Consider the following 23,348-nt stretch of genomic DNA (forward strand, 5'->3'; position numbering starts at 1 on the left):
AGGCAGACGCCTCTGTGCCTGTGGACAAAACACACAAACACACCCCGCCGTCCCTGTCAGTCAACCACAGCAGGAAAAAGCAACGCCCCTCTTTCTCCTTGCAGGCTAACGCCCTTCCCAGTGACGTCAAGAACGCCGCCTGCCACGCGTTACCAGCGGGGACAGCGGAGCCCCGCCTCCTCCCCACCCTATTGGCTGCCTTGCTTATCTTCGGAGTTCGGATTTAGAACCTTGGAGTTAAGAGGCAGATGAAGCCGATTGGCTGAGATGCAGGTTGCCTGCGCTCTTCAATGGACAAAGGAATCTTCGCCGCGTGAGCCTGCGAATGACGGGAATCGGCTTGGGGAGAGGCAAGGCGAGAGCAGGGGAACCGCCCGCCCTGGCGGGTCTCCAGGAGCCTTCGAGAGACCCGTGGCCTCAAGGACGACAGCAGCCGCCAGGTCTGTGACTTACCTGTCCGAGGAGCCCGAATCCACTCAGGTCTGGGCATCGGCCTCGATCTGTTGCTGTAAAATGCCAGATTCCCCCGAGTGGGGGAAGGGACGTGGTTCCTCGCTCGGCTGGACAGGGAACAATCCTTGCCAATATCTTGGGGCAGCACAAACCAGAATAATTTTTTGCTGGGCTCCCTTTTGTTCCCTTGACATCATGCTTTTGCTCGAAGAAGTTCAGAATGACTCTGTGGGGAAGGTTAGATGGACAGTGTAACGTGCCCTAGATCTCCCAGGGCTCCGCGTGGATTATTATTTGGGGATAATAATACTGTAATGCAAACGAGCTGAGGTGTGCATACTTGGGAGTTATCCTCCCAACATCCCGGTAAGGTAGCCTAGGCTGAGACCCTGGCCCGTTGTCACGCAGTTAGTTATCTCCTTGCTGAGCACGGAGATTCAATTTTGCGTCTCCCCGTGGTTCAAGTCAACATCAGCTCTCTCTTTCCATCCAGTTCCAATATCGGTTCCTGCACAGCAACCGGGCTGAGGGACAAATATGCATGCTGCGTATGTATAATGCCATTTTCGGAGCGATATAAAAGTGCACCCTTAGCTCCCGGGAACTGACGTATTGGCTCGTCTCTTCGGCTCCCGCGTGCCCATCTCATGGCTTGAACACCATGATTCATTGGGATCATCTGGCCAGCTGGCAAGCAAGGCTCCAGCTGTGAGGAGTGGACACTGCTGGGTTAGCTTGCATCGTCTAAGCTTTCCAGAGTTAACCTGTAGCTCATATTTGGGCAAGTGGGTCATCAGGCTCCCTTTGGGAATTAAATGCTGTCCCTAGGCTTTCTCTACCATAAGAGACATCAAGGCATGGGAGGCTGCTGGGAGAAGACAAGTGCCAGCCCTTTTGCTTGACTGCAAGAATGTGAGCTGTTGCCCCATATGGCCCCACCCTGGCACTCGTCCCAGCTTCTGTGGAATTTCCGTGCATGCAAACCGGCTTTTAGCCTGGAGCTGTTTTCTGGTATGTAGCTCCTCCCAACTTGAGCACACCTGTACTGAGCAAGCAGAGACCTGGCTTAATACTCTGCTGCCAGAGAATTAAACCACCATCTGGATGGTGTTGGGGGAGCTCAGAGGCTTGCTTAGGAAAATGGAGGTGCTCTCTTTCTGATGGCCTACACATCCTCAAGGGCCAGGAGTTAGCTGCAGAATAGGAATCCCAATTCCTTCTGTAAGAGGTGGTGGCAGATAAGTTGGGTTGGCAAAAAGGATGGATGCCTTGAGGCATGACTGTGTCTTACACATCTGCTCCCAGGTAGGCAGGCATAGGTGAAGTTGAGGGCGGCAGGGGAATAGCAATGGTTGGCAGGATTAGTCATTCTGCTGTTTCACCCTATTTCCTCTCTCTTTCACAGAACCACCTTCAGATACAGAGTGGAGGGACCCTAGCATCATGGGTACCCCAGCCTCTATTGCCTGTGACTTGCCACAGCACCAGACCCCCAAAGCCTGCACTCGCAAGAGAGCATCTGCCAACATCTTTCAGGGGGTGGGGCTGTTGCAGTTGCGCCGCCTCTTCCGCAGCAGTGGGGATGCCCAAGCCGAGGAGAGAGCCCAGCTGGTCTGGGAATGTGCAGGGAGCCGGTGCATTGCTCACGCCTTGCAACAGCTCCGAAGGAGGCAGAGAAAGCTGAGGCTGAGATCACACCTGAGACCTCCTTCAGAAATGAGTGGTGCCACCAGACTCCTAGAGCTCCAACACTTCAGCCGCTTACGGTATGGTCTCCATGTTCATGCCACCCTGCTTCTACAGCTCTTGCACTCACCATCTAACAATAAAGCCACAAAGATCCCCTCTCCCCTGCTGTTTCTGCAACAGCAGGTTGTAGGCCAGCAATGGCCCTTCAAATCTCATTGGACTCTTAATTTCCATTTGTCTTAGCTAGCATGGCCAATGATAAGAGATAACAGGTTTTCTTCAGCAACATCTGGAGGACTTCAGGTTCTCAACTCCTGGAGTAAGCAGTAGATCTCTACCTAAAACCAGTAACTTCCTACCTACAGATGTATTGTATAAATTGCTAGTTTGTATACTTTTGGCCAGCTACTGTACCTCAAGTCGGGTCACATTCACACCATAAAGCTCTATTAAACCGTCATGGCTTCCACCAAAGAATTCTGGGAGTTGTAGTTTAAGGATGCTGAGAATTGTTAGAGGTCCTTGTTCCCTTTACAGAACTATAGTTCTTAGGAGTTACCTGTGACAAGGGATTGCTTGTTAAATTGCTCTGGGGGGAACACAGGGACTTCCTTACAACTCTCAGTACCCTTAGTAAAGTGCAGTTCCTATAATTTTTGGGGGGGGAAGACATGACTGTTTACATTTAAAGCACTATGATTCCACTTTATAATGTGAATGCAGCCTCATCCTCAGAGCTCTTCCTAAGCAGCTGGTGTTACCTGCTCCTAATGCTGTTGTGCAGATGTAAAATAGTTATGGCCATACGTCATCAACAGTAGTCTCTTAATAAAGCCACGACTTAGAGCATCCTTTGCTTAAAACTGTGTTCATTGGTTATATTGCAGTGTGTTCAAAACTGGAGCAAAGGTACTTTGTATTGTACTCAGGCATAGCATGTAAACAGAATCTGCTGACAGGTACAGAGTTTAGCCTCTTACCAACCTCAGCTTTCAGCTTATGCAAGTTGTAGCTGTTACAGCTGAAAATATAGATGCAAAAGTATGTGGGTAATGTGAAGTTTCAGAAACCAGAGGGGCAAAGCTTTCTCTAGTTCCTGCCCTCTACTCATCATTAACAGAAGCAGAATTTATGTATGCAGAGTAAGTAAACATGTAAATGTAATTCATTTGCATTATTTGTACAGTTCACACAATTTATTCTCCCTTTGAACAGAATTTTAAAATTTTTAAACATGGAGGATACAAAGACAGCTAGATCAGCAGGGTTTGGGAACCTGTGGCCAACCAGATGTTGCTAGACTACAGTGGTACCTCGGGTTAAGTACTTAATTCGTTCTGGAGGTCCATTCTTAACCTGAAGCACCACTTTAGCTAATGGGGCCTCCTGCTGCCACTGCGCCGCGGGAGCACGATTTCTGTTCTCATTCTGAAGCAAAGTTCTTAACCCAAGGTACTATTTCTGGGTTAGCAGAGTCTGTAACCTGAAGCGTATGTAACCTGAAGCGTATGTAACCCAAGGTACCACTGTATAGCTTTCTTCACCTCTGATCATTGCTCATATGGCTGGGGCTGAGAATTGGGCACTACTGCTGATCTAGAGGAAAAGGAGAGCAAGTGTGCTTCTCACAAACTAGCAAGATAACTTTCAACTGCAAGAGTAGCCACACCTGTAAATTCTTTCCTCCTTTACTTGTAGAAAGACACCATGGCAATTCTCTTCTTATTGCCTGTACATATTGCTTACTTCTCCAGAAGAGATAACATCCTACTCCATTTCTTAATGGGTGCCTTTGTTCTCCTATAGGATTGAAGACCGCACCACATCATGTGCTGATGTTGATGGCTGCAGCAACAGCAATAAGGAGATAGATGCAGCTGATCAAACCAGCCACTATACTGCTTCCCACTACAAGAAGAAAAAAAGTGGAATGGGAACTGCAGACTACCTGCACCAGCTCCGCCGGTGAGCAACTGAACCTGATGGCAACAGTTGTAGTTAAATGTCACTGTACGGAACAGGTGTAGCCTGAACCCAAGGGGGGTTCGTATGGAAGATGCACTTCTCTCATAGTAAAATGTTTTCGTATAATATCCTCTGTGCTTCACACTGGCAAAAATGGCGGAGAAACTTGAAACCAACCCTCCTCTTTCAAGCACTACCTGTTCTGGTTCTCAGACTTGACCACATCTGGCTATCACGAAGCACAAACACTACAGACTGAATGTACCTGGTCATATTTAATAAAGCTTATTATACAGTCTCCTCTATGAAAGCACTTTGTGAATGCAAGTAGTAATTGCTTGATTTGCACCAATGTCTCTAGTTCAGCACCGCATTTTGCATAATCAGATGCTTCTGAGAAGTCCACAAGGAGGCTGCATGAAGGTAGCAGCTTTCTGGTTGGCTCCCACTCAGTAATTTGTCTTTGGAGGCAGGCTGCCCCAGCTGCATGAAAACTACGTGGCACCTTCATTTAAGTAGCTGGAGACAGGGCTGTCCCTCATGAGTTTGTCTAGCTGCCTTTTAAGATCAGCTAGAGCCACATCTTGATGTGGATTTCCTCATTATGCCAATGTGTCACTTGCCTCTTCTAAATCTGAGGCGAGTCAAGTGTTGGGGTTGGGGAACGGATTATTAAGGGTCTGGGTTTGCACCAAAAGCACCGTCTACAGTGACAGCCTTAGAAAGTCTCACTTTCTGCAAGGCTAGCTGTCTTCATAAGTTCTCTTCGCCCACCTAGTTGTGAGGGTGGTCACTCCATCCTATACAAAGAATAATCACGGGGCAGGGCAAGTATAATACTCTTTCACTCTGTAGGTGTGATCATGTTGACTGGGGAGTGGTTCCCATACTGCTATTATACAGGAGGTCAGCCCTCTGAAAAACTAAGTGTTTTGAGTTATGAGATGGAATGTGGGGACATACACAGTCCTGGTAATTCCAAAAGAGAACAGGAACTAAGGCTGCATTGTGTTTAAACAGTCTTCTGCCTATATGTACTCACATACCCCTGTTGAACAACCAGAGGTCTGCCCAGTGCCTAGCTATAATAGCTCTCTCAAGGCAAGAAGGTGGTCTTGTGCACAATCAGCTTCATACTTGGTTCAGAGGTTGGACAACTTGTTTTTTCTTTTAACTGTACAGATTTTATATTACCAAAATAGAAGTGAATACTAACACATTAAGGCGATGAAAGGGTATATGTTGTGTTACATATCACTTCGAGCCAGGGCCATCCAAGATAACAGGATGAAATGCATGATTCTTTCTACTAAAGGCTATAAAAGGATCAGGAAGGTTTTTCTGCAGGTGGTAAAGGGGTAGAGAATATGTGGTCCTTCAGATGTTTTTAGACTCTTAACTCCAGTCAGCCCCACCTAGCATAGCCAGTAACTGGGGATAGTGGAATTTATAGCCTGGAACATTGGGCAGGCAGGCCACAGCTTCCCCACCCCATGGGTTCAGGCCAGCTTCCCATCCCATGCTTTGCAATACAAAAAAGTCAGGCACAAGGAAGGACTTTCCAATGATGTATGCAGTGTAAGCTTCACCTAGTGGGGAATATTCATACTGCAGGGGAAGTAGAGAGCAGGTGTGAGCCATGACACTATTGCAATGAGAAAATTCAGTTCCCATTAACACAAGCAGACCAAAAAAAACCCACGCAAGAGACTGGCTCTGCAACTGCAGACCTGTTATGAAGATACTTGCATTGATTTAAATATATTACATACATTTCTACAGTGCATAAGAACGATACATTTCAGTTCAGGCTGGCAAAAAGGAAATGAACCCATGCCTGGCATCAAGTACATCAGCTTCAGCCTGGCACCTCAGGCATACAGCAGGGAATTGTCCCCCAAGTGAGAAAGAGGCAGACCCCCCCACATACAGGGCACCAGGTGACTGCTCTGAACAGCAGAGAAGCTGGGCTCGATGCAAGGCTTCTCCTCGCAGGCCTGGGTGGCAGCCAAATCAGCAACACCCAAGGAGAATTCAGGACACTTATATGGACAATTTCAGAGGGAAACTTGATGCCAGGGATTTAGCACAGTAGCTTTCAGGAAAGCAGCATTCACTGTACCATTCCATTGCACACGGGGTGTAAAGGGCCTCGGTATGGTAGTGATCCTAATGTGAGTGCTTCCCCTTATGAGGATGCGGTGAGGACATTTCCCCCATGGCAGCAGGCAACCCCACCCAGAGAACCTCCTCCCCCCTCCCGATTGTCAATGCCCAAACGCAGCCCAAGGGAGGATTCTGCCTCTGGCAGTGGCCTCTTTTCTGCCTCCCGCTCACCGCAGCATCGGCAGAGAAGAGGCACAGCTATTACTTCCTCTAGGGATCAGACTAGATGGGTGTGAAATACTAGCCCAAGGCTAACAGTGCTAGTATATAGGCATCCTCTCAGTTGCTCCGGCACTACATGGAGAACAAGTGTGTTCACTTGGGTTCAATTATTTAAAACCAATGTTAAAATCTACTATTTGAGGCATTTACTCCCTTGCAGAAGGAAGGGAAGGAAGCACAGCAGTTATACTCTTGCAGGACCTACCTGCTAATATTACCCCAGGCAGACAAAAGCTGCACCAACAGACTCTAGTCCGACCCTTAAGTTCTTCTTTCCTCTCTATCCCAACTTGCATCCTCCCAGGAGCAGTCGGTGGCAGCTGTGCTCCTTATGGGTGGCCCCAAGACATGACTGGTGCCTACAGCACTAGGAGGAGCTCTGTAAGACCACGGATAACAGAGCAAGCCTAGTAGAGCAGGGTCCTCCCCCTCCGCTGCAGGATAAAACAGGGTGCAGGGAAGGAGGGAGGAATATCAAGGCTGGGAGTTGCACACAGCAGGAGCGCCTCTATCCAACTCAGATCATCCCCCTTCATCGCCAGCCTTCCCAGGCAGAGGACCCTGAGGTGTTCTCCACCCAGGTGGACATTAGAGGGACAGCTTGAAACCAAAGGATGCTGCATGCAGGCACCTGCTGGGAGATGCTGCCATGCTCAGGCTGGGGAGAGGGCGGGCATTTCCAGCCCGCAGCAAGAGGGGTGGGGAGCAGTCAGGTCTAAGGAAGGGCCTCCCTTCCTGCTGGGAATGTGCAGAGTTGAGGCTGGCTGGTAGCGCCTGCTTACATCTCCCACCGGCAGCAGCACAGCAGCCTCAGTCTGGAGGATTGGCTGCCCGCTGTCAAGTGATAACTCGGGTTCCTCGATGAGTCGCAGAGGCCTCTGCTACCACCAGGAAAAGAAGGGCTTGCGGCTCTGGAAGCTTTGCGTGTACGACTCACTGGCAGAGCGCTGGTGGGAGCGAGCTGTCTCTACAATTACAGGGGGCATCTGGACCAGGTGAAGGGGGCTCTTCCCATCTTTCAAGGCCTGGGTCAAATTCAGGATCTAGGAAGAGAAGAGGGGGGAAACTTGAGTGCCCGGAGTCAGCAGGAACCCAATTGTAAAGGGAGGCAAAGACAGCCCAGTGTTCAACACAGATCCCATTCCTCCAATGGGAGCAAGGAGCATACCTGGCCACGCATGACGGCAATCTGCTTGTGGAACTGGCCCCTGTCAAAGCCTGGATCTTTCTACAAAAGAGACAGCAACAAATAGACAGACACGATTAGGGTGGGTGCTGCGTACAAATCTCTTCTTGTATTCTGTTCTTATGGAGAGGAATAGGTGCAGTTACCCTCCCACAGCATCCACACAAATTATTTGCTCATGAGCAGAATGAATAGAATCACAGGTGTACTTGCCCTGGTGCCTGTGGTTACCTTGAAGAGTTCATAGAGGTCTTCTTCTAAATCCTTGATAAAATTAGGGTCTGAAATCTTTGGCAGTATCAGATCCTTGATCTCCTGGGAAAAGGGCACCTTGGCCTGGGGCAGCCATGCCCAGTAGAAAGGGTCTTTGGAGAGGTGGGGAGAAACAAAAAGCAAATGTTAACAGGCTTGTTACAAGGGCAACATCCCATAAAGGAGACTGAAGATGACTCAGTCCTAGCACTGGAGTCCCTGAACATCCTGGACTCCACATGGAAACACAAGGCAGTCAGCCCTTAAAGAGCACCCTGGACCAGCCAGAAACACTTGCTTAATGGGAATCTGCTTGGGTTCTAGTGCTTGGGACTACTTACATGCTCTCCAAGAATCTGGATGCTTGAGAGGGAAAGCCAGGCCATTGTCAATGGCAGCCAGTTTAATTATAGGCTCCTTCACCACTACCCATTCTGAGTCCTACAGAGAGAGAGGAATGTTGAACCAGAAAAGGGTATTGTTGTATTTGTTACTTTTTACAGGAAAATGTTTCAAAGCATGGAAACAATAAACTTTAAAAACAAATGTAAGGACAAGAGTAAAACAATATCTAAAATGTTCGTCCACACACACATACAAACAAGGGGTGCTCTGCCCCACTGCTCACTGTGTACCAACCGCAACTCCACTTCTCTTCCCACATTAACCCTCTACAGATTCCCCTTCCCACCCTGTGCAACCACTTAATCCCCTTTTTAACTTCCCAAACTAATTTTTGAAGCCACTTGTCTCTTCCATTCTGCAGCTCCGCTTTGTACTCGTTTTCAGCATCCCAAAAGCAACACAATGGGCACTGCTTATACTACCAAAAGTTCTGACCAAGCCCTACCTCAAATCCTCTCTGCCTCCTCCCCCACCCCAAGGTCTAAAGGGAGTCCAAGCATTGCTAATGGGCAAAGCGAGTCTAGCACTCCTTTGACACTACCTTCTCCCTCCCAATTTTGCCCCTCTGCAATCTTGCTAGAGCCATGATGCCAGCTTTCTCTTTTATGACACTCACTGGAAAGGGCTCAACAACTTCTGGACTCTCCCATGTCTTGGTGCCAGGCTATACACTGAAGACCAACTTTATCACTCAGAACTAAGGGCCGTCACTCCACAAGCAGCAAGTTGTCACCTAGTCTACCTATGCCTAAGATGTGTTCAGCAGTTACGGCACCTGATTAGAGACATTCCCTTAAATTTGGCCCTTCCTCAATGCTGCATACCAATTCCTTCTAGTCCCATACTGCCTGCTGCTGTAGAACACAAGATAGATCCCCAAGTGGAACCATCAGAGCAGCATGGGCCCTACTCACCCGCACACTTGTGCTGTCCAGAGGACAGTCATACTTGATAAGCCAGTTGTCATTTCCCCGGTCTGTGAAAGAAGGAAAACGCACTGATAAGACAGAGAAATCTCACCACAGATAGCAAGATCCACATTGTAGTATTAAAAAGCAGTGGGGGGGAGAAGAAGTAAGACACATCATCATACTATGTAATCTGGCAGCTTACAATCTTTCAGTCGTTCTTCCCCTATTATTTGGAGGAGGCAACCTTATCCCAGCCTTGTCATTGCTGCTCCTTGATTGTCAAGCCACAGAAGAATTTCCCATGCAAAACAGCAAGCCAATCCCCTACTATCCTTCCTTCAGGGGAAGTGGAAGCTGGAGATCCTGCATCCTAGGCTTGGGAAGATGCTGTACAGCCTTCAGGTAAGAGTATCCCAACTCTACGAGGATTTTAGGACAGTAAGACTACCTATGGCTACAGCAGGGCTCCAGGTTGGAACCTCCACATAAATCACTTGCAGGCTATCCATCACGTCTTAGACACAATGGTTTGCCTCAAGACACAATGGTTTCCTGCTTGGCAGGGGGTTGGACTCGATGGCCCTTGTGGTCTCTTCCAACTCTATGATTCTATGATTCTATGATTCCAAGGAGCTGCAGCACGCAGCTATGTAGGGCTCTAGGTTAGTGGAAGAGCACATGCTCCATATGTAGGAATTTCCAGGCTCAGTCCCTGACATCTACAGATAGGGCCGGAAAAGGCTTTTGAACACTCAAAGTAGAGAACACTGGGTTAAGGTGGACCAACCATCTGACTTAGTAAAAGACAGTTTCCTATTATTCCCCTCAAATACAGGAGGAAGTCCCCAAACATAAATGACAAGAAGACAAGGTCACAGGAACCCAAATGACAATAGAATATAAATTATTGAAACATGAATATAAACATGTGCAAGTATATGTGTGCAGAACACAGAAGCACTGTGTAGAAAACAAGGAATTTCCCCAAATTATTATAAATAGTACTTGATGAGATCTCCAGGACTGTATCATGTTGCATACCTCTTCAAAAACAAATTGGAGAATGGTTGTCATTCATTTTCTTACAATTGTACCTATAGACAACGTTGCGGGACATCAGAGGGCCAAGGAGTTTCGGAAGTAGCATACCAGGGAATATGTACATTGAGCAAGGGCTACATTCAGAAAAGCAGAGCAAAATACACTTCCCTCTTCACAAGGCTTCCCAACAAGTAATATCTCTCCCATCAGATTCCTCAGTCGGCAGTGCTAAGGGCCAAGAGCTGGCACAGAACCTACCCGTATTGCGAATGATGTAGTCCAGCACCACCAGCCTCTCAAACTGCAACAGCAATTGGCGGTTCGTATTCTCTGGGAGGGGCTCAGCCTCAAAGCGCCGTAGCCAGTAATCTGCATCCTTGTAGCCTTCCACAAAGAGCTGGAAGGAGCCCACCTGAGAGCAAGAGGCAGGTGGGTTAAGGGAACAAGGCCTGGCTCAGTGGCACAAAACATTTCTGGGCACTTTAAACATCCCCTACCTTTGGAGGAAGCCCAATTCGGTGAAACCTCTGCCCCACTTTTGGCACTTTCTCCAGGGCCAGGCGTTTGCCCCGGGACTTCACTCGGTCGATGGCGCTGTAGTTAAATGTTTCACTGGCCAAGTACACCACCTGTGGGCATGGAAAAGAGATGACTTTTAAAAAGCATAATCCATAAATGCCACACTCTGCTATTTACAGAACATGGTAAAAAATCTAGGCATATTCAGGTCTGCCTACTTTATTAAAAAAAACAAAAAAACCTACATATCTCAAAGTCTGAGCATAATTTATTGACCTGAAAAATTACAATTGGGTGGGGAGAGTAAATGACAAGCATCAACCCTATACCCTCTAGCAGATTTGTTAAAAAGTAAAGAAAAGGGGATAGTACTTTAAAAGTGATATAAACATTCCATGCTTATGGTTACAACTTTTCTTCATCTGTAGTCAGATTCTTCTAACTACTTCTTCATGTAGTTCCTATCCCAAAACTCAAATATGGAGATAAAACTCAAGGATGCAGTAACCAAATTATTGCAAAAACCAGCAACTCACCACACTTGGCAAAGGGCATTTTTTTAAAAGAATGAATGAATGGATTATAATAATTCTGAGACGACTACTCCCAGTTGCTTCTTCCCTCAATTGCTGTTCTCCCTGCTTCTAATCCAAAGCCAGAAGTCCTCACTGGGCTAGGAGTGAGAAATATCAATAGATATGTAGGAACAAACTATTAAGATAAGAGACAGAAGTGGGGGCTGGATGAAAGGCAGGATTTTATTATTTAGAAAGTAGGCACTGGGGATCCCACACAGAAACACATCCTATCCGCTCTTAAATCCTGCTGTCTGCTTCTTCCTCTGTCCCAGGCTCACCTTTGTGCGGGGAACAATGTTCAGTTCCAGCTTCTGGTCAACAAGGCTAGCACCAGCCTCAGATAAGTATCCCTGGTTAAGAACAAGACAGTCCCTTCCGAAACAACAGGGGCAGCACAGTTTCTGCAGCCACTTTGTCCACTTAGGGTTCAGCTGCCCATAAGGTTCCTCATTCTTGGGTTTGAATACGCCGATGATTTTCTGAGACGGACAGAAATGGGAAGCTGGTTAATTCAAGCTGGGCAAGGCAAGGGCAGCCAACCCCCACAACATATGGCAAAGTACCAGGCTCTTGCCAAACAGATCAATATTGTAGAAAGAGAAGGGGTTAGAGGTCTTCTTTGCTAAGAGCTACACATTTACAAGAATGCTTCCAGTTAAAACATTCACATCCGTCACAAAGGGACCTGGTGCCCCACTTTTCAAGAGCAGACCTTCAACCCATAGTTCTCATTTTTCACTCCCAGGAGTTCAGGCAGCCAAGCTGAGTGTGCATTCTCTGAACAAACATATTACCTAGGACAACAGTTCTTAACTGCAGTGGGGAAATCTGTGACCCTCCAGGGGTTGTTGGACCCAACTCCTATCAGCCTCAGCCAGCATGGCCAGTGATCAGGAATGATGGGAGTTGGGAGTCCAACAACATATGGAAGGCTACAGGTTCGCTACCCTGTCTTAATCAAATAATTCCAAAATTAAAAACTGGTAAAATTACTGGTAATCTCTTTAGCCTGGAAAAGAGGAGACTGAGAGGACATATGATAGCCATCTTCCAATATCTAAAGGGCTGCCACATGGAAGATGGAGGAACCTTGTTTTTGCCTGCTCCAGAGGCTAGAATTCGAACTAATGAATTCAAGTTACAAGTCAGGAGATTCTGACTAAACCTCAGGAAGAATCTTCTGACAGTAAGAGTTGTTCAACAGTGGAACAGATTTCCATGAGAGGTGGTCGGCTCTCCTTCTTTGGAGGTTTTTAAGCAGAGGTTGGATGGCCATCTGTCATAGACACTTTAGCTAAGATTCCTGCATTGCAGGGGGTTGGACTAGATGATCCTTGGGGTCCCTTCCAACTCTACAGTTCTCTGATTCTATAATCCAGGTGCACAATGACCTAAATAAGCAGACTGATCAGTTCCACCTCCTGGGACTGATCGGCTACACCTCACTGGTTAGGTAGGTATAACAAAGTTTATGGCATCTCTAGTTGGGAAATTTACTAGGAGGTTTCACTTCCCTGTCCACATAGTCCCAGTACTTTAAATTGTATGCTGAGAGCTACAATTAGCTGCTGCATTTTCAGCGGGGGAATGGGGCCTTCCATCGTAAAGCAATGTTTCAAACCTTTTGAGTTCTGGTTCCCTTCTAAAACTTACTCCCCCACCCCCCACCCCGCCTTCTAAGCCCACTCAACCTCATTGTCAGTGCTCTCTTTAGCTAGGGAGCGCACGGAGAAGTTACTGTGGCACAAATATCCAGCCTTTCCTACTACAAGTCCTTTTGGGTTCTCTAAAGAGTCCCACCCATGGGCCTCAGAGAAAGATTGCCATGTCATTTTTTACAACAGTGAGATGCAGACAAGTCAAGCAGCTGCCGCTTCTCATCTCAGGATGACTCTAGCAGGATGACGCTCAGTCAGGAGACAAAGATCCTGGGGAACTCCGGAAAGGAAGTAAAGTGTACAGAGTGCCACATGTTACCAAAGACTCTTCCCGCCCCTCCTGATACTTTGTAAGCCTGGTAGACTGAGCTCCACAGATAAGAGAATCTGTGGACCTCTAAGATGTTGGACTACAACACCCATCAGCCCCAGTTGGCACGGCCAATAATATGAAATCTGTAGTCAAGCAGCCATTGGAGGGCTACAGGTTCTCCACCCCTTCTCTGTCCCCACACTAACAACAATACTAGCATTCCATACAAGGTTACCAAAGCAACAGGCACACAGCTTAGGAAAGGTCCACACTGAGAACTCTGGAGCAGCTTCTGGGGACTCAGCTACATTGGCAAAGAAAAAACACTTTTGCTTTGTTTATGCATTCTAACACTGTGACACCAGATGGCGCTGTGGAGTTCTGTTTTTGCTAACCCGATTTCTCATACAAAGTTTGCAACGCGTGAAACGTTTCTTTGATATGTCTAGTTCCAGCCTAGGGAACTAAGGAAGGAGCAGATGCATGCATGCAACCACTAGATGGGGCACTAGTTGATTACTTATTACTTACAAGCACCAGGCCATCTGCTGCCTACACTATAGCCTGGCCTATTCCACGAATGCACCACCAGCAGGTCCTGGATTCTGGGTAGCTGAAACTGCATGACATAAGTCAACATAGGAGGCTACCTTCCACAGAAGATGCTTCATTGAAAAAATTTATGAGCATTTGTTTTTTAACAGAACATACTAGGCCTCACGACTGCAGGTGAAGATACAATGGGTATTTCTACTAAAAGTTTGAAAATCAAATACAAGGAGTAGGGTTCCTTCAGTCAGCAGCTCCCTCCCACCCACGGCCTTTTCACTCATACAGCCCTGTCAGCAGAAGCTTCCAATTTGTGACCAAAAAAAGGACAGATGTGCACACGAAACACATGTGACGCAAAAGCAAAATTGGCATGGTTTTTTCCTAACTTCTGGATTGTATAGTAACAGAAAGTTGGAGCTTCAGCACACAATTCTAGATATACCAAATACATTCAAGGCTCTTAGTAAAGGGGAGCTAAGAGTTAAAAAGAATGGGAGCATTGTGGCTGGCATAGAAACCAGAAAAAAATGTAATATGCAATAAGCCAGCCAGGCTCCTGGATACTATATATTCCAATGCCACATAGAGCTGGGCCAGGCCTATGCTTTGGAAGATGCCATTAAACATGTCTGTTTACCTGGGTGGGGAAAGCCTGGCAATCTACCAGAATCAAAATTCCTCATTCCTGACACCCCTGATTATCATGTATGCTGGCTGCGCTCACCTTCCCTCTCTAGGCAGCTGCACTGCTGAGGAAGCCATGTCTTCTAGCTGATCAGTTCCATACTAGATGTTAGATAACTCTTTCTCCCAGCCATGTACCAAGAGATGACTTTTTAAGCCATGGGGTGGAGAGGACACAGAGTTGCCATCACAGTTAGCAGAAAGGCAGGGTCAACAGCGTATCTCCAGTCACACATACAACAGTTATATCCAACCATCTACCAACAGCACACACATACACACATATAAAGAGGTCAGGTCTAATTGGCAGCAACTAACCCAGGAACCATAGCCTCCTCCACAAAGCTCTGGCTGAAATGGCTCCTTTCTAATGAACAAAAACTGAAGGAAGTAGCGCTGCATCGATCCATTTGCCTTCCATCCACCTAGAGCAGCAGCACAAAGACCAGGCTGACTCATCCCGGCGGAATCTCCCACAAACTCAGCTAAAAGGGAAGTGATTCCAAAACCCAAACCAGACAGGAAGAAGAAGCTGGATCACTATAACAAAAACTGACATGGCCAGCAAATAAGTCATGCTTTTCATACAATCAACACATGCAACTCAGAAAGAGGAAACTAAATTAATCTGGTTAGTTATGACGGGTCACAAGGAGAGCCACATGGCCATGCACACAGTCAGTCCTCACATAGGCATGAAGAATACACTGCAGCTGACCGGAACCACAGCTCATGCTAATCCATTTATATAGTAGGATCAGTTATTCAAAAACTCAGCCCACAGATCCCAACACAAGACAGATATGCCCAATTCCTTGTAAGTACAGTGATATAGCAAGCCAGAGGAGAAAGCAAAGCCTCAGGATTATTCTCTGCTTAGATTTATTCATTTACAATACTTATAGCCTGCTTTATAGTCTCAGAGGCTCTCAAGATGGCTTATGGAAAATAAAATCGCACTCAATTCTAGTACAGGAAAAGAAATGACATGGTGCCCGTATATATCCATGATTATTCAGACAATGTTCCCTGCCTTTTTCATGTTCTTATCAAGTGTCATTTCAAGCAGCAGCTCCCATGGAAATCCTAAGGCAAGGGAGTAGGGCTCAGAAGTTGGATCTCACTCAGTCCATGATAGAAGCAGTCTTCCCTTCCTAGAAGCAGGCAAGGGAGTGGAGCAAACAAGAAAATAATGGGCTAGAACTTAAAAAGGGTAATGCTATTGAATCTACCAGACCTCCTCTCTTAAGGCATGGTCAAGCATGAATGCATACATCTTGCTTTCATTCAATACCTGCTTACCCAAATCTGCTTGAAAAAAACAACAGCAGTATTGCTTTAAAAAAATACACATGCTGTTAACAGCAGTAACAGAAATGTCTGATACAAAACAATAAAAGATCAGATTTCATCGTACACCATTCACACACCCACACCTACCTAACTCATCTGATGAGGACCTCAGGCCACGACGAGGTATGAGTTGCAGGCAATCTTACCTCTCCATTACTAGAATTAACAAACTGAATAAGAGGACTCAATCTGCTTTTTAAAAACTTCCAATGACATGAATATCAGTGTTTCCCAGGACAGCCCAAGTATGTTTACTGCCTGGAAGGTTTAACACATTTAAAACCCATTATTGTGCCCTTAATTCCACTATCTACATAGCACTGCTACTAGCAGGCATGCCATTTTATAGTGCAACAAGAAAGAAAATCTTGTTTCAAGGAGTTTGCCATCTAAAATAGGCACAAAGTAGTTGACCTACCATTCTTTATAGAATTTTTTATACCCTCTTGACAAATCTGGGTTTCAAACAAGAAGAATTAAGTCACTAGATAAACAGTCATTGATGTCTGCTAATGGGGAAATACCCAAAGCAACATATGGTATTCAAAGATTAGAAAGTAGACTGGGTAAATATTAGCAGTGGTGACCTGGAATTCTTCATAGCAAAGGGCAACGGGTAGAGTACATAACCTGAAATTTGAAAGAGGCCGGTCTGAATATTCTTCTACAAATTAGGCATGTATAGTTCTTTCGATTTTTCTCCCAAAATAAAACCCGCACCATCTTGATATCTCAGCCAGCTCCTACAGATATTTAAAATGCAGAGATGAGCTTAAAGTACAGAAATTTCAATGCCAGTTTTATCCAAAAGGTCAAAAAGTTCAGGAAGCACACAATCAGGAAGGGAAGCTGATCAGCTGCTCCATGGGCATAGCTAGGATTGGGGGGGGGGAGGCAGAACCTCAGTTAACTATGTATTTTTATTGGTTATTTATTTATTTATTTATTTATTTATTGGGGGCAGTATCCCCTTCCTGCCCCCCCCAACTACATCCATGAGCTGCTCCCAGACACCAACCATCATTCTCTGCAAAAGGGACTATCTGCCTTACAAGCATACAGCTGTTGCATCAGCAAGCACACAAGAACTTCAAGTGAATTTGTTCAGCTCTCCCTCTAATGGGGTCATATTCAAATGAGCTAGGTTTCTTGAGCCACTTGTAAAGCGGAGCCGCGAGCTGGAAGCAGTATTAGTTAAGTAACTTTTGGTTAAACTGCACACTCACACTAACAAAACAATACCATATAACCCCTGCTCCAAACCCATCTGAACACTGGGAAAATCAGCAGGGAGTTTACAATGTCCAACCACATTCATAGGAGCCAACTCCTAGGGACCCAGGTACCTTTGCCCCCCCCCAATAAAATATTTGAGGGGCCAGGGCTTCCCAAAGTTGATGGGCATTGCCATTCAAATGGTGTGTGGGTGTTGTGTCATGTAATCAATTATGTGGGGCAGAGCTTACATCCCCCACAATATTTTATTTAAGTTGGCACCCCTTGCCACACTAAAGTTATTGTTACCAAAGTATCTATGTCAATCTAATTCCTATCCATATGCCCCCAAATACAAGAACTGTATGGTATACTCTAGCAGGGGTCAGCAAACTTTTTCAGCAGGGGGCCGGTCCACTGTCCCTCAGACCTTGTGGGGGGCCGAACTATATTTTTTTTGGGGGGATGAACAAATTTCTATACCCCACAAATAACCCAGAGATGTATTTTAAATAAAAGAACACATTCTACTCATGTAAAAACATGCTGATTCCTGGACCATCCGGGGGCCAGATTTAGAAGGTGACTGGGCCGGATCCAGCCCCCGGGCTTTAGTATGCCTGCCCATGCTCTAGAAGCTTACTAAGAAGAATCCTGTGCTAGTAATACCACCTCCAGTAACACCGCCTAGGGCAGTTGGGCCACCATTCAAGATCAGAAAGAGACAGATCCAACTAAAGAAACACATTATGAAGATAAGGCCAAACTAAATGCCAAGAATGGGTAACAAACAACAGGTATCGTCCCCTACCCAGACAACCGAACAGAACTAATAATCCAGGACAGCAATTGACACCAGAATACCAGCTACTAAAGCCTTTAACTGGACAAAGCTATGCTGGCCTCTGGAAACAGCCAACCGATACACTCCAAGCCCAAGATAACTTTACCCAATTACAACAAAACACCTCAACATGTCAGGCAGGACTGTGCCTCCTCATTGGGCAAGAAGGGCTAAAGCTTTTAGCTTTATTTTTTGTATTATTCCCCAATAACCATAGTATTACACTGACAGCAACACTATGAAACAAACATTGGAATTGTGAGATGCTAAAGAGCAAGACCATACCTGTTTATATTATATTTACAATAATAAAACTGGTTCTGTTTAAGAATAAGGCCTACACTTGGCTGTTCCTCCCAGGGGAGAAGGGCACAGCTGACAGATCAGCTGTACTTGATGGGTTATACTGAGCACTGTCCTTTGGCCACATCTACTCCAGAGAAGGGGGAAAGGAAGAGTGCAAGCAATAGCAGAACTGAGGAAAGGTAAGGAGCTAGAGATTAGAGGGCACCTACTAGCAGGCATGGGGACGCGGGTGGCTGTGGGTTAAATCACAGAGCCTAGGACTTGCTGATCAGAAGGTCGGCAGTTCGAATCCCCGTGACGGGGTGAGCTCCCGTTGCTTGGTCCCTGCTCCTGCCAACCTAGCAGTTCGAAAGCACATCAAAGTGCAAGTAGATAAATAGGTACCGCTCCGGCGGGAAGGTGAACGGCGTTTCCGTGCGCTGCTCTGGTTCGCCAGAAACGGCTTAGTCATGCTGGCCACATGACCTGGAAGCTGTCTGCGGACAAATGCTGGCTCCCTCGGCCAATAAAGTGAGATGAGCGCCGCAACCCCAGAGTCGGTCACGACTGGACCTAATGGTCAGGGGTCCCTTTACCTTTACTAGCAGGCAGGAGTGTCTTGGAACAAAGAAAGACCACCCTACACTTCAGAGAACTGGTCAAGGATGTGGCAAAGGCATACACACGATCCTACCATCATCTTCTTAACCTTACCTATGATACTAATTCTTAAACTTGTTTAGCGCTTTCAAGTGTTCAGAGCACTTCACATACATTATTATGACCCTTGTAAAGTCAGTCAAAGGCCAGCTAGCGAGTTCCCAGCTGAGACTCCCCGGCCCCTGGTATCTTAGTACAAGGCAGGGGCGACCACTTGCCAAGATCAAGTAACCACCTTTCGGGCACCCAGACCCCCTTGCTCCCCCACACCCTGGGCTGAATAGTCTCCACACACCCACCCCAGCCCTAATCCTCTCACCCCCTGCGGGTCCTTGACGAAATAGCTGCCGCTAGAGCCCTGGTAGATGCGCTCAGGGTAGATGCCGCGCTCGCTCGCCAGCTCCGACTGCCGCACCACCTCGGCGAATTCTGGGTCGTCGGGGAATTCATTCCGGGGCTCCCGCTCTCCGCGGGCCGCGGCAGCCGCTGCCCCCAACCCAACTGGAGCCTGGACCTGCGCCGCCCCGGCAGACCCTACCGCCCCGCGCGCCCCACGCTCTGCGCCCGCGCCCCGATCCAGGAGGGGCTGGCGCTCCCGGTCGCGGCCACCTGCGGGAGAGCCGGGCGGCGAGGGGCAGGGCGGCGGCGCGGAGGGGGCGCTGGGGGCGGCGGGGCAGGGCGGGGAGCGCACGGCCCCTCCGGGCACCCCATACCCTGCGGCCGGCCCGCGCTCCGGAGACACCAAGGGGCTCGTCTCATCCATAGAGGCCGAGCCCGAGCGAGGCGCGGATACAACTCCGGGCACTTGCGCGCACAGACCAGGGCACCGCCGCGCTCTGCGACTCAGCGCCGCTCAGTTCGGATCACCTGACACCGGCCCCGCGGCCACCGCCGTTTCCGCCAGAGCGGCACCAGCCAATCACGCCCCCTGTTTACAGGGCGCCCGGAAGCCTCGCCCACTAAAGAAGCCGCCGTCCATTCGCAGAGCTAGGCCCGCCCAGCTCGCGGAAGCCCCGCCCCGTGGCTCGCGAGGCCACGCCCCTTCATTGTGTCTCTCTCGCGCGATCCCTCCCACTGCATAGCTAAGTCATGCGTTCGGAATGGAGGGTGTGCATGGAGATGATGAGCAGCTCTTCCCACTCCTCCTTGCCTTTCAGATCCGTGCTTTTCCTTTAGGCTCCTGCCTGCCGTCATCGACGCTGGTCCCCCAGCACAGCCCACATGGCACACCGCATAACATTTGTAAGGGTCGCCTTTCATTGTGCTGAAAGGATCCCGTCCGTCCCACTCCTCCATTGCAAAGACACGCCCACGTGCACTGCACTGACCATCCCTCAGCGGTCTGTTGACTCCTTTCACTGCATTGTCACCATTCGTGACTTTTTAAAAAAGCACACGGAGAAAGGTTTGCCATATCGGGTGCTCTCACTACAGTATACGCCTCTTGGTAACCTGTCCCTTCAATAGAGAGAACAATGCACGTCCCACTGTATGCACTATAAACGACCCTGTCACTCCAGTAGTCCCAGGTGGACTGCACAGATCCTGGGAGATTCGTCGTGTTGACTTGCAGCAAAACAAACAAACAAAAACAAACCCAGCAATATCTTATGGCCTTTGAAGACAAACAGATTTATAAGTCCTGGTAGGCAGCAAAGGGGTACTTTCAAGTCATGTGAAAACTCATTCAAACCTAGCAAACCATCTTAACAATAGGAAGCTGAATGGATGCATAAAAATGGTATTGCATCATCTGTATATTCATGGTCTCTGTGAATTCACCCACCTCACTTTATTCAGATGTACAATAGACAAATTACAAACTCCAATGGTAAGGCAGGAGCAGCTGTAAGAATTTGTCCTGACCTGTTGGAGTGGTCCCTTGGGTCACCTGACAGTTGTAATCCTCTGCTGCCCTTCCTGTTTTAAGATATTCTAAAGTTGAGAGAATGGCAGAGTACATCATTTTAACAATGACACCTGCCATTCTGAAATGTTGAGAAAGAATGGCTATCACCATCTGCCTAACACCATTTGAACCACCACCATCTGGGGAGGTAAAAACTACCTATACTGTCAAAGGCAGTATGCTTCTCAATACCAGTTACTGGACACTGCAGGTGGAGGGAGTGCTGTTGCACTTGGGTCCTGCTTGCAGGGTTCCCATAGGCAACTAGTTGCCCACCGTGAGAACAAGGTGGTAACCAAGTGGGCCATTGGCCTGATCCAGCAGGTTCTTCTTAATGTTTTTCTGATGTTTAAACATGAAGATGAAATGGCTGTGTCTTTAAAAAAGAAAATCAGGGTTTTTGTACAGTTTGGATGCCTTTGCATAAGTATGTAGTCTGCTGACTTCTCAACAATCTGTGTTAATTTGACATTACAACAATGCAGTTATGGGCTGTATACTGCTCTCTCTCGCCCTCTCCTTTTCTCGTTGTGTGAACAATAGAGCAACAGCGGTGGTGTATCAAGCTGTTCTTCGGAGAAAGTGTGAAAAGATAGAGCCTTTGCATTCTAATTATCTAAGATATTTAACATAAAAAACTTAGTAACACATGGGGATAGGGTAGTGTCACTTATCCTTGTCTGGTTGTATAACTAAAATAAGGAGTTATAGAGTGGAAGAAATGTATTTTCTTTTACCAAGCTAGGTTGGTTTAGCTATATGAAAGCTTAACAGCTTCAAATAATTATTCAACTAACAGTTATTCCAGTACTTTGTAACCATTTTATATTTTATTCCTTTTAGCCTTTGTGGCCAGTATGGTAGGTATAATGCACTGAACAGAAACACAGCCAGAACTAATCTGGGCAGCACACATTCCATGATTCCAAGTCTCACAAACCCAGCATGGAAAAGCAGTATTTACCATATTTTTTGCTCTATAAGACTCACTTTTTCCCTCCAAAAAATAAGGGGAAATGTGTGTGTGTCTTATGGAGCGAATGCAGGCTGTGCAGCTATTCCAGAAGCCAGAACAGCAAGAGGGATCGCTGCTTTCGCTGTGCAGCAATCCCTCTTGTTGTTCCGACTTCTGAGATTCAGAATACTTTTTTTCTTGTTTTTCTCCTCCAAAAACTAGGTGCATCTTGTGGTCTGGTGTGTCTTATAGAGCGAAAAATAGGGTATATGGAGAGCAAAACAAAGTGACTTATTGAATTTGAGGTGAATGGGACAGAAAATTGGCCCCCTTGCTTATTCTTACACTACTGGCTGATCCCTGGATTGTGTGGTACAGACAGAAGTGACCCATAGCTTGTCAGTCTGGCTACCTATACTGTTAATCCTAGCCTAGAATTTCTAGGTCAATAGGAAGCTGAAGATGAGTTTAAGACTTTGATCTCTCACCATGATATTTGCCTGACCTGTGCAATAAGTTTTCCAGTAGTAACAGATCTCAGGCTCCTCCAGTACCAGCAATCATAGTAAGTTTCCTTTAGTCCACCTGGTGGGTTGTGACCCACAACTAGGTCATGTCATAACCTAAGGTGGAACACACCAGCAAGGTCAACATCTTTTTCCTATTTTATTTTTTTTAGTCAAATCCTTTTTGAAGAGAAAAAAGAGAGGTTACGTCAAGAGTGCTGTTGCATTCAGGTCCTGCTTGTGAGCTTTGTGTGGGCATCTGGTTGGCTGCTGTGAGAACAGGATACAGGACTAGATGGCTTGATCAGCACAGCTGTCATTAAGTTCTTATGCTATTGAAAACAAATTTTGTAGGACAGAGAGGGCAAGGGTTGAAATAGGACATCCGTGCTTTGTTGGACTGCTTTACTATCCCCTTTTATGGAACTGCATCAAACATATGAGCTTGAAATAAAATTCTACTTTGTTTTAATACTAAGAGTTGTGGTTTATTGTCTGCTGTGGGAGTGGATATTAAGCTCCCACTGGAATAGACAGATCAAGAGTACCTGATTTGCGAAAGCAGCACCATACATTTAGAGATGACACATTCCAAGTAAATAAAATTGTGACATAGCAAAAAAAAACACCACCAAACATTTTAAATTATATCATTCTTTGTTGCATTACAATAAACAAATGATACACAAACAACACTCACTCCCCTGATTTCAGAAGTCTTTTTCTTTTCAAAGTAGCATCTGCTTCTTCACATTTTCCCTTTTTAAACCATGAATTATGTATTTTGAGGACAGCAAAAGGAACTTGCCCTCAAAGGAAACGAGTACAGAAAGGCCTCAATGTGGCAGCCGCTAGCCTGTGGTAGGAAGGAAAGAGAGCACTCTTGCCCCTCACAAAGATGGCCGCCCTGTAAAAAAAAAATAGGAAAAGGGGGGGGAACCCTCCTCGCCCTTCACAAAGAAGGCTGCTGTGGGAAGGGCGGGGGAGCTCAGCAGGGAGGCTGGGCAATGAAGAGGCGCGTTACTGC

At 46.9% G+C, this 23,348-nt stretch overlaps 2 protein-coding genes across 2 annotated transcripts; one reads left to right on the plus strand and one right to left on the minus strand.

The window, feature by feature from the left end:
• The first annotated feature begins 215 nt into the window (after window positions 1–215).
• AVPI1 (arginine vasopressin induced 1) lies at window positions 216–4,405 on the plus strand. The gene is made up of 3 exons (XM_083443912.1): window positions 216–440; window positions 1,859–2,219; window positions 3,949–4,405. Exons 1-3 carry the CDS (start codon window positions 326–328, stop codon window positions 4,109–4,111), a joined length of 639 nt encoding a protein of 212 aa, XP_083300038.1. The 5' UTR covers window positions 216–325; the 3' UTR covers window positions 4,112–4,405.
• Window positions 4,406–5,840: 1,435 nt separating this feature from the next.
• PI4K2A (phosphatidylinositol 4-kinase type 2 alpha) lies at window positions 5,841–19,824 on the minus strand. The gene is made up of 9 exons (XM_083443845.1): window positions 19,271–19,824; window positions 11,666–11,866; window positions 10,788–10,919; window positions 10,549–10,702; window positions 9,253–9,314; window positions 8,275–8,374; window positions 7,913–8,046; window positions 7,664–7,723; window positions 5,841–7,538 (listed from the first exon to the last, which is right to left on the minus strand). Exons 1-9 carry the CDS (start codon window positions 19,712–19,714, stop codon window positions 7,377–7,379), a joined length of 1,449 nt encoding a protein of 482 aa, XP_083299971.1. The 5' UTR covers window positions 19,715–19,824; the 3' UTR covers window positions 5,841–7,376.
• Window positions 19,825–23,348: the final 3,524 nt, after the last annotated feature.

This window comes from Podarcis tiliguerta, assembly GCF_965153285.1.
Source record: "Podarcis tiliguerta genome assembly, chromosome: 5".
Classification (NCBI taxonomy): Eukaryota; Metazoa; Chordata; class Lepidosauria; order Squamata; family Lacertidae; genus Podarcis; species Podarcis tiliguerta.

Bases quoted from the DNA above. Each gene is read 5' to 3' on its own strand.
- AVPI1 (XM_083443912.1), top strand. From the start codon at position 326: ATGACGGGAATCGGCTTGGGGAGAGGCAAGGCGAGAGCAGGGGAACCG. The intron at 441-1,858 runs GTCTGTGACTTA...TCTCTTTCACAG, and splicing joins AGGACGACAGCAGCCGCCAG to AACCACCTTCAGATACAGAG. The intron at 2,220-3,948 runs GTATGGTCTCCA...GTTCTCCTATAG, and splicing joins CAACACTTCAGCCGCTTACG to GATTGAAGACCGCACCACAT.
- PI4K2A (XM_083443845.1), bottom strand. From the start codon at position 19,714: ATGGATGAGACGAGCCCCTTGGTGTCTCCGGAGCGCGGGCCGGCCGCA. The intron at 11,867-19,270 runs GTGAGAGGATTA...TGTCCGTCTCAG, and splicing joins TCGTCAAGGACCCGCAGGGG to AAAATCATCGGCGTATTCAA. The intron at 10,920-11,665 runs GTGAGCCTGGGA...CCATGCCCACAG, and splicing joins ACATTGTTCCCCGCACAAAG to GTGGTGTACTTGGCCAGTGA.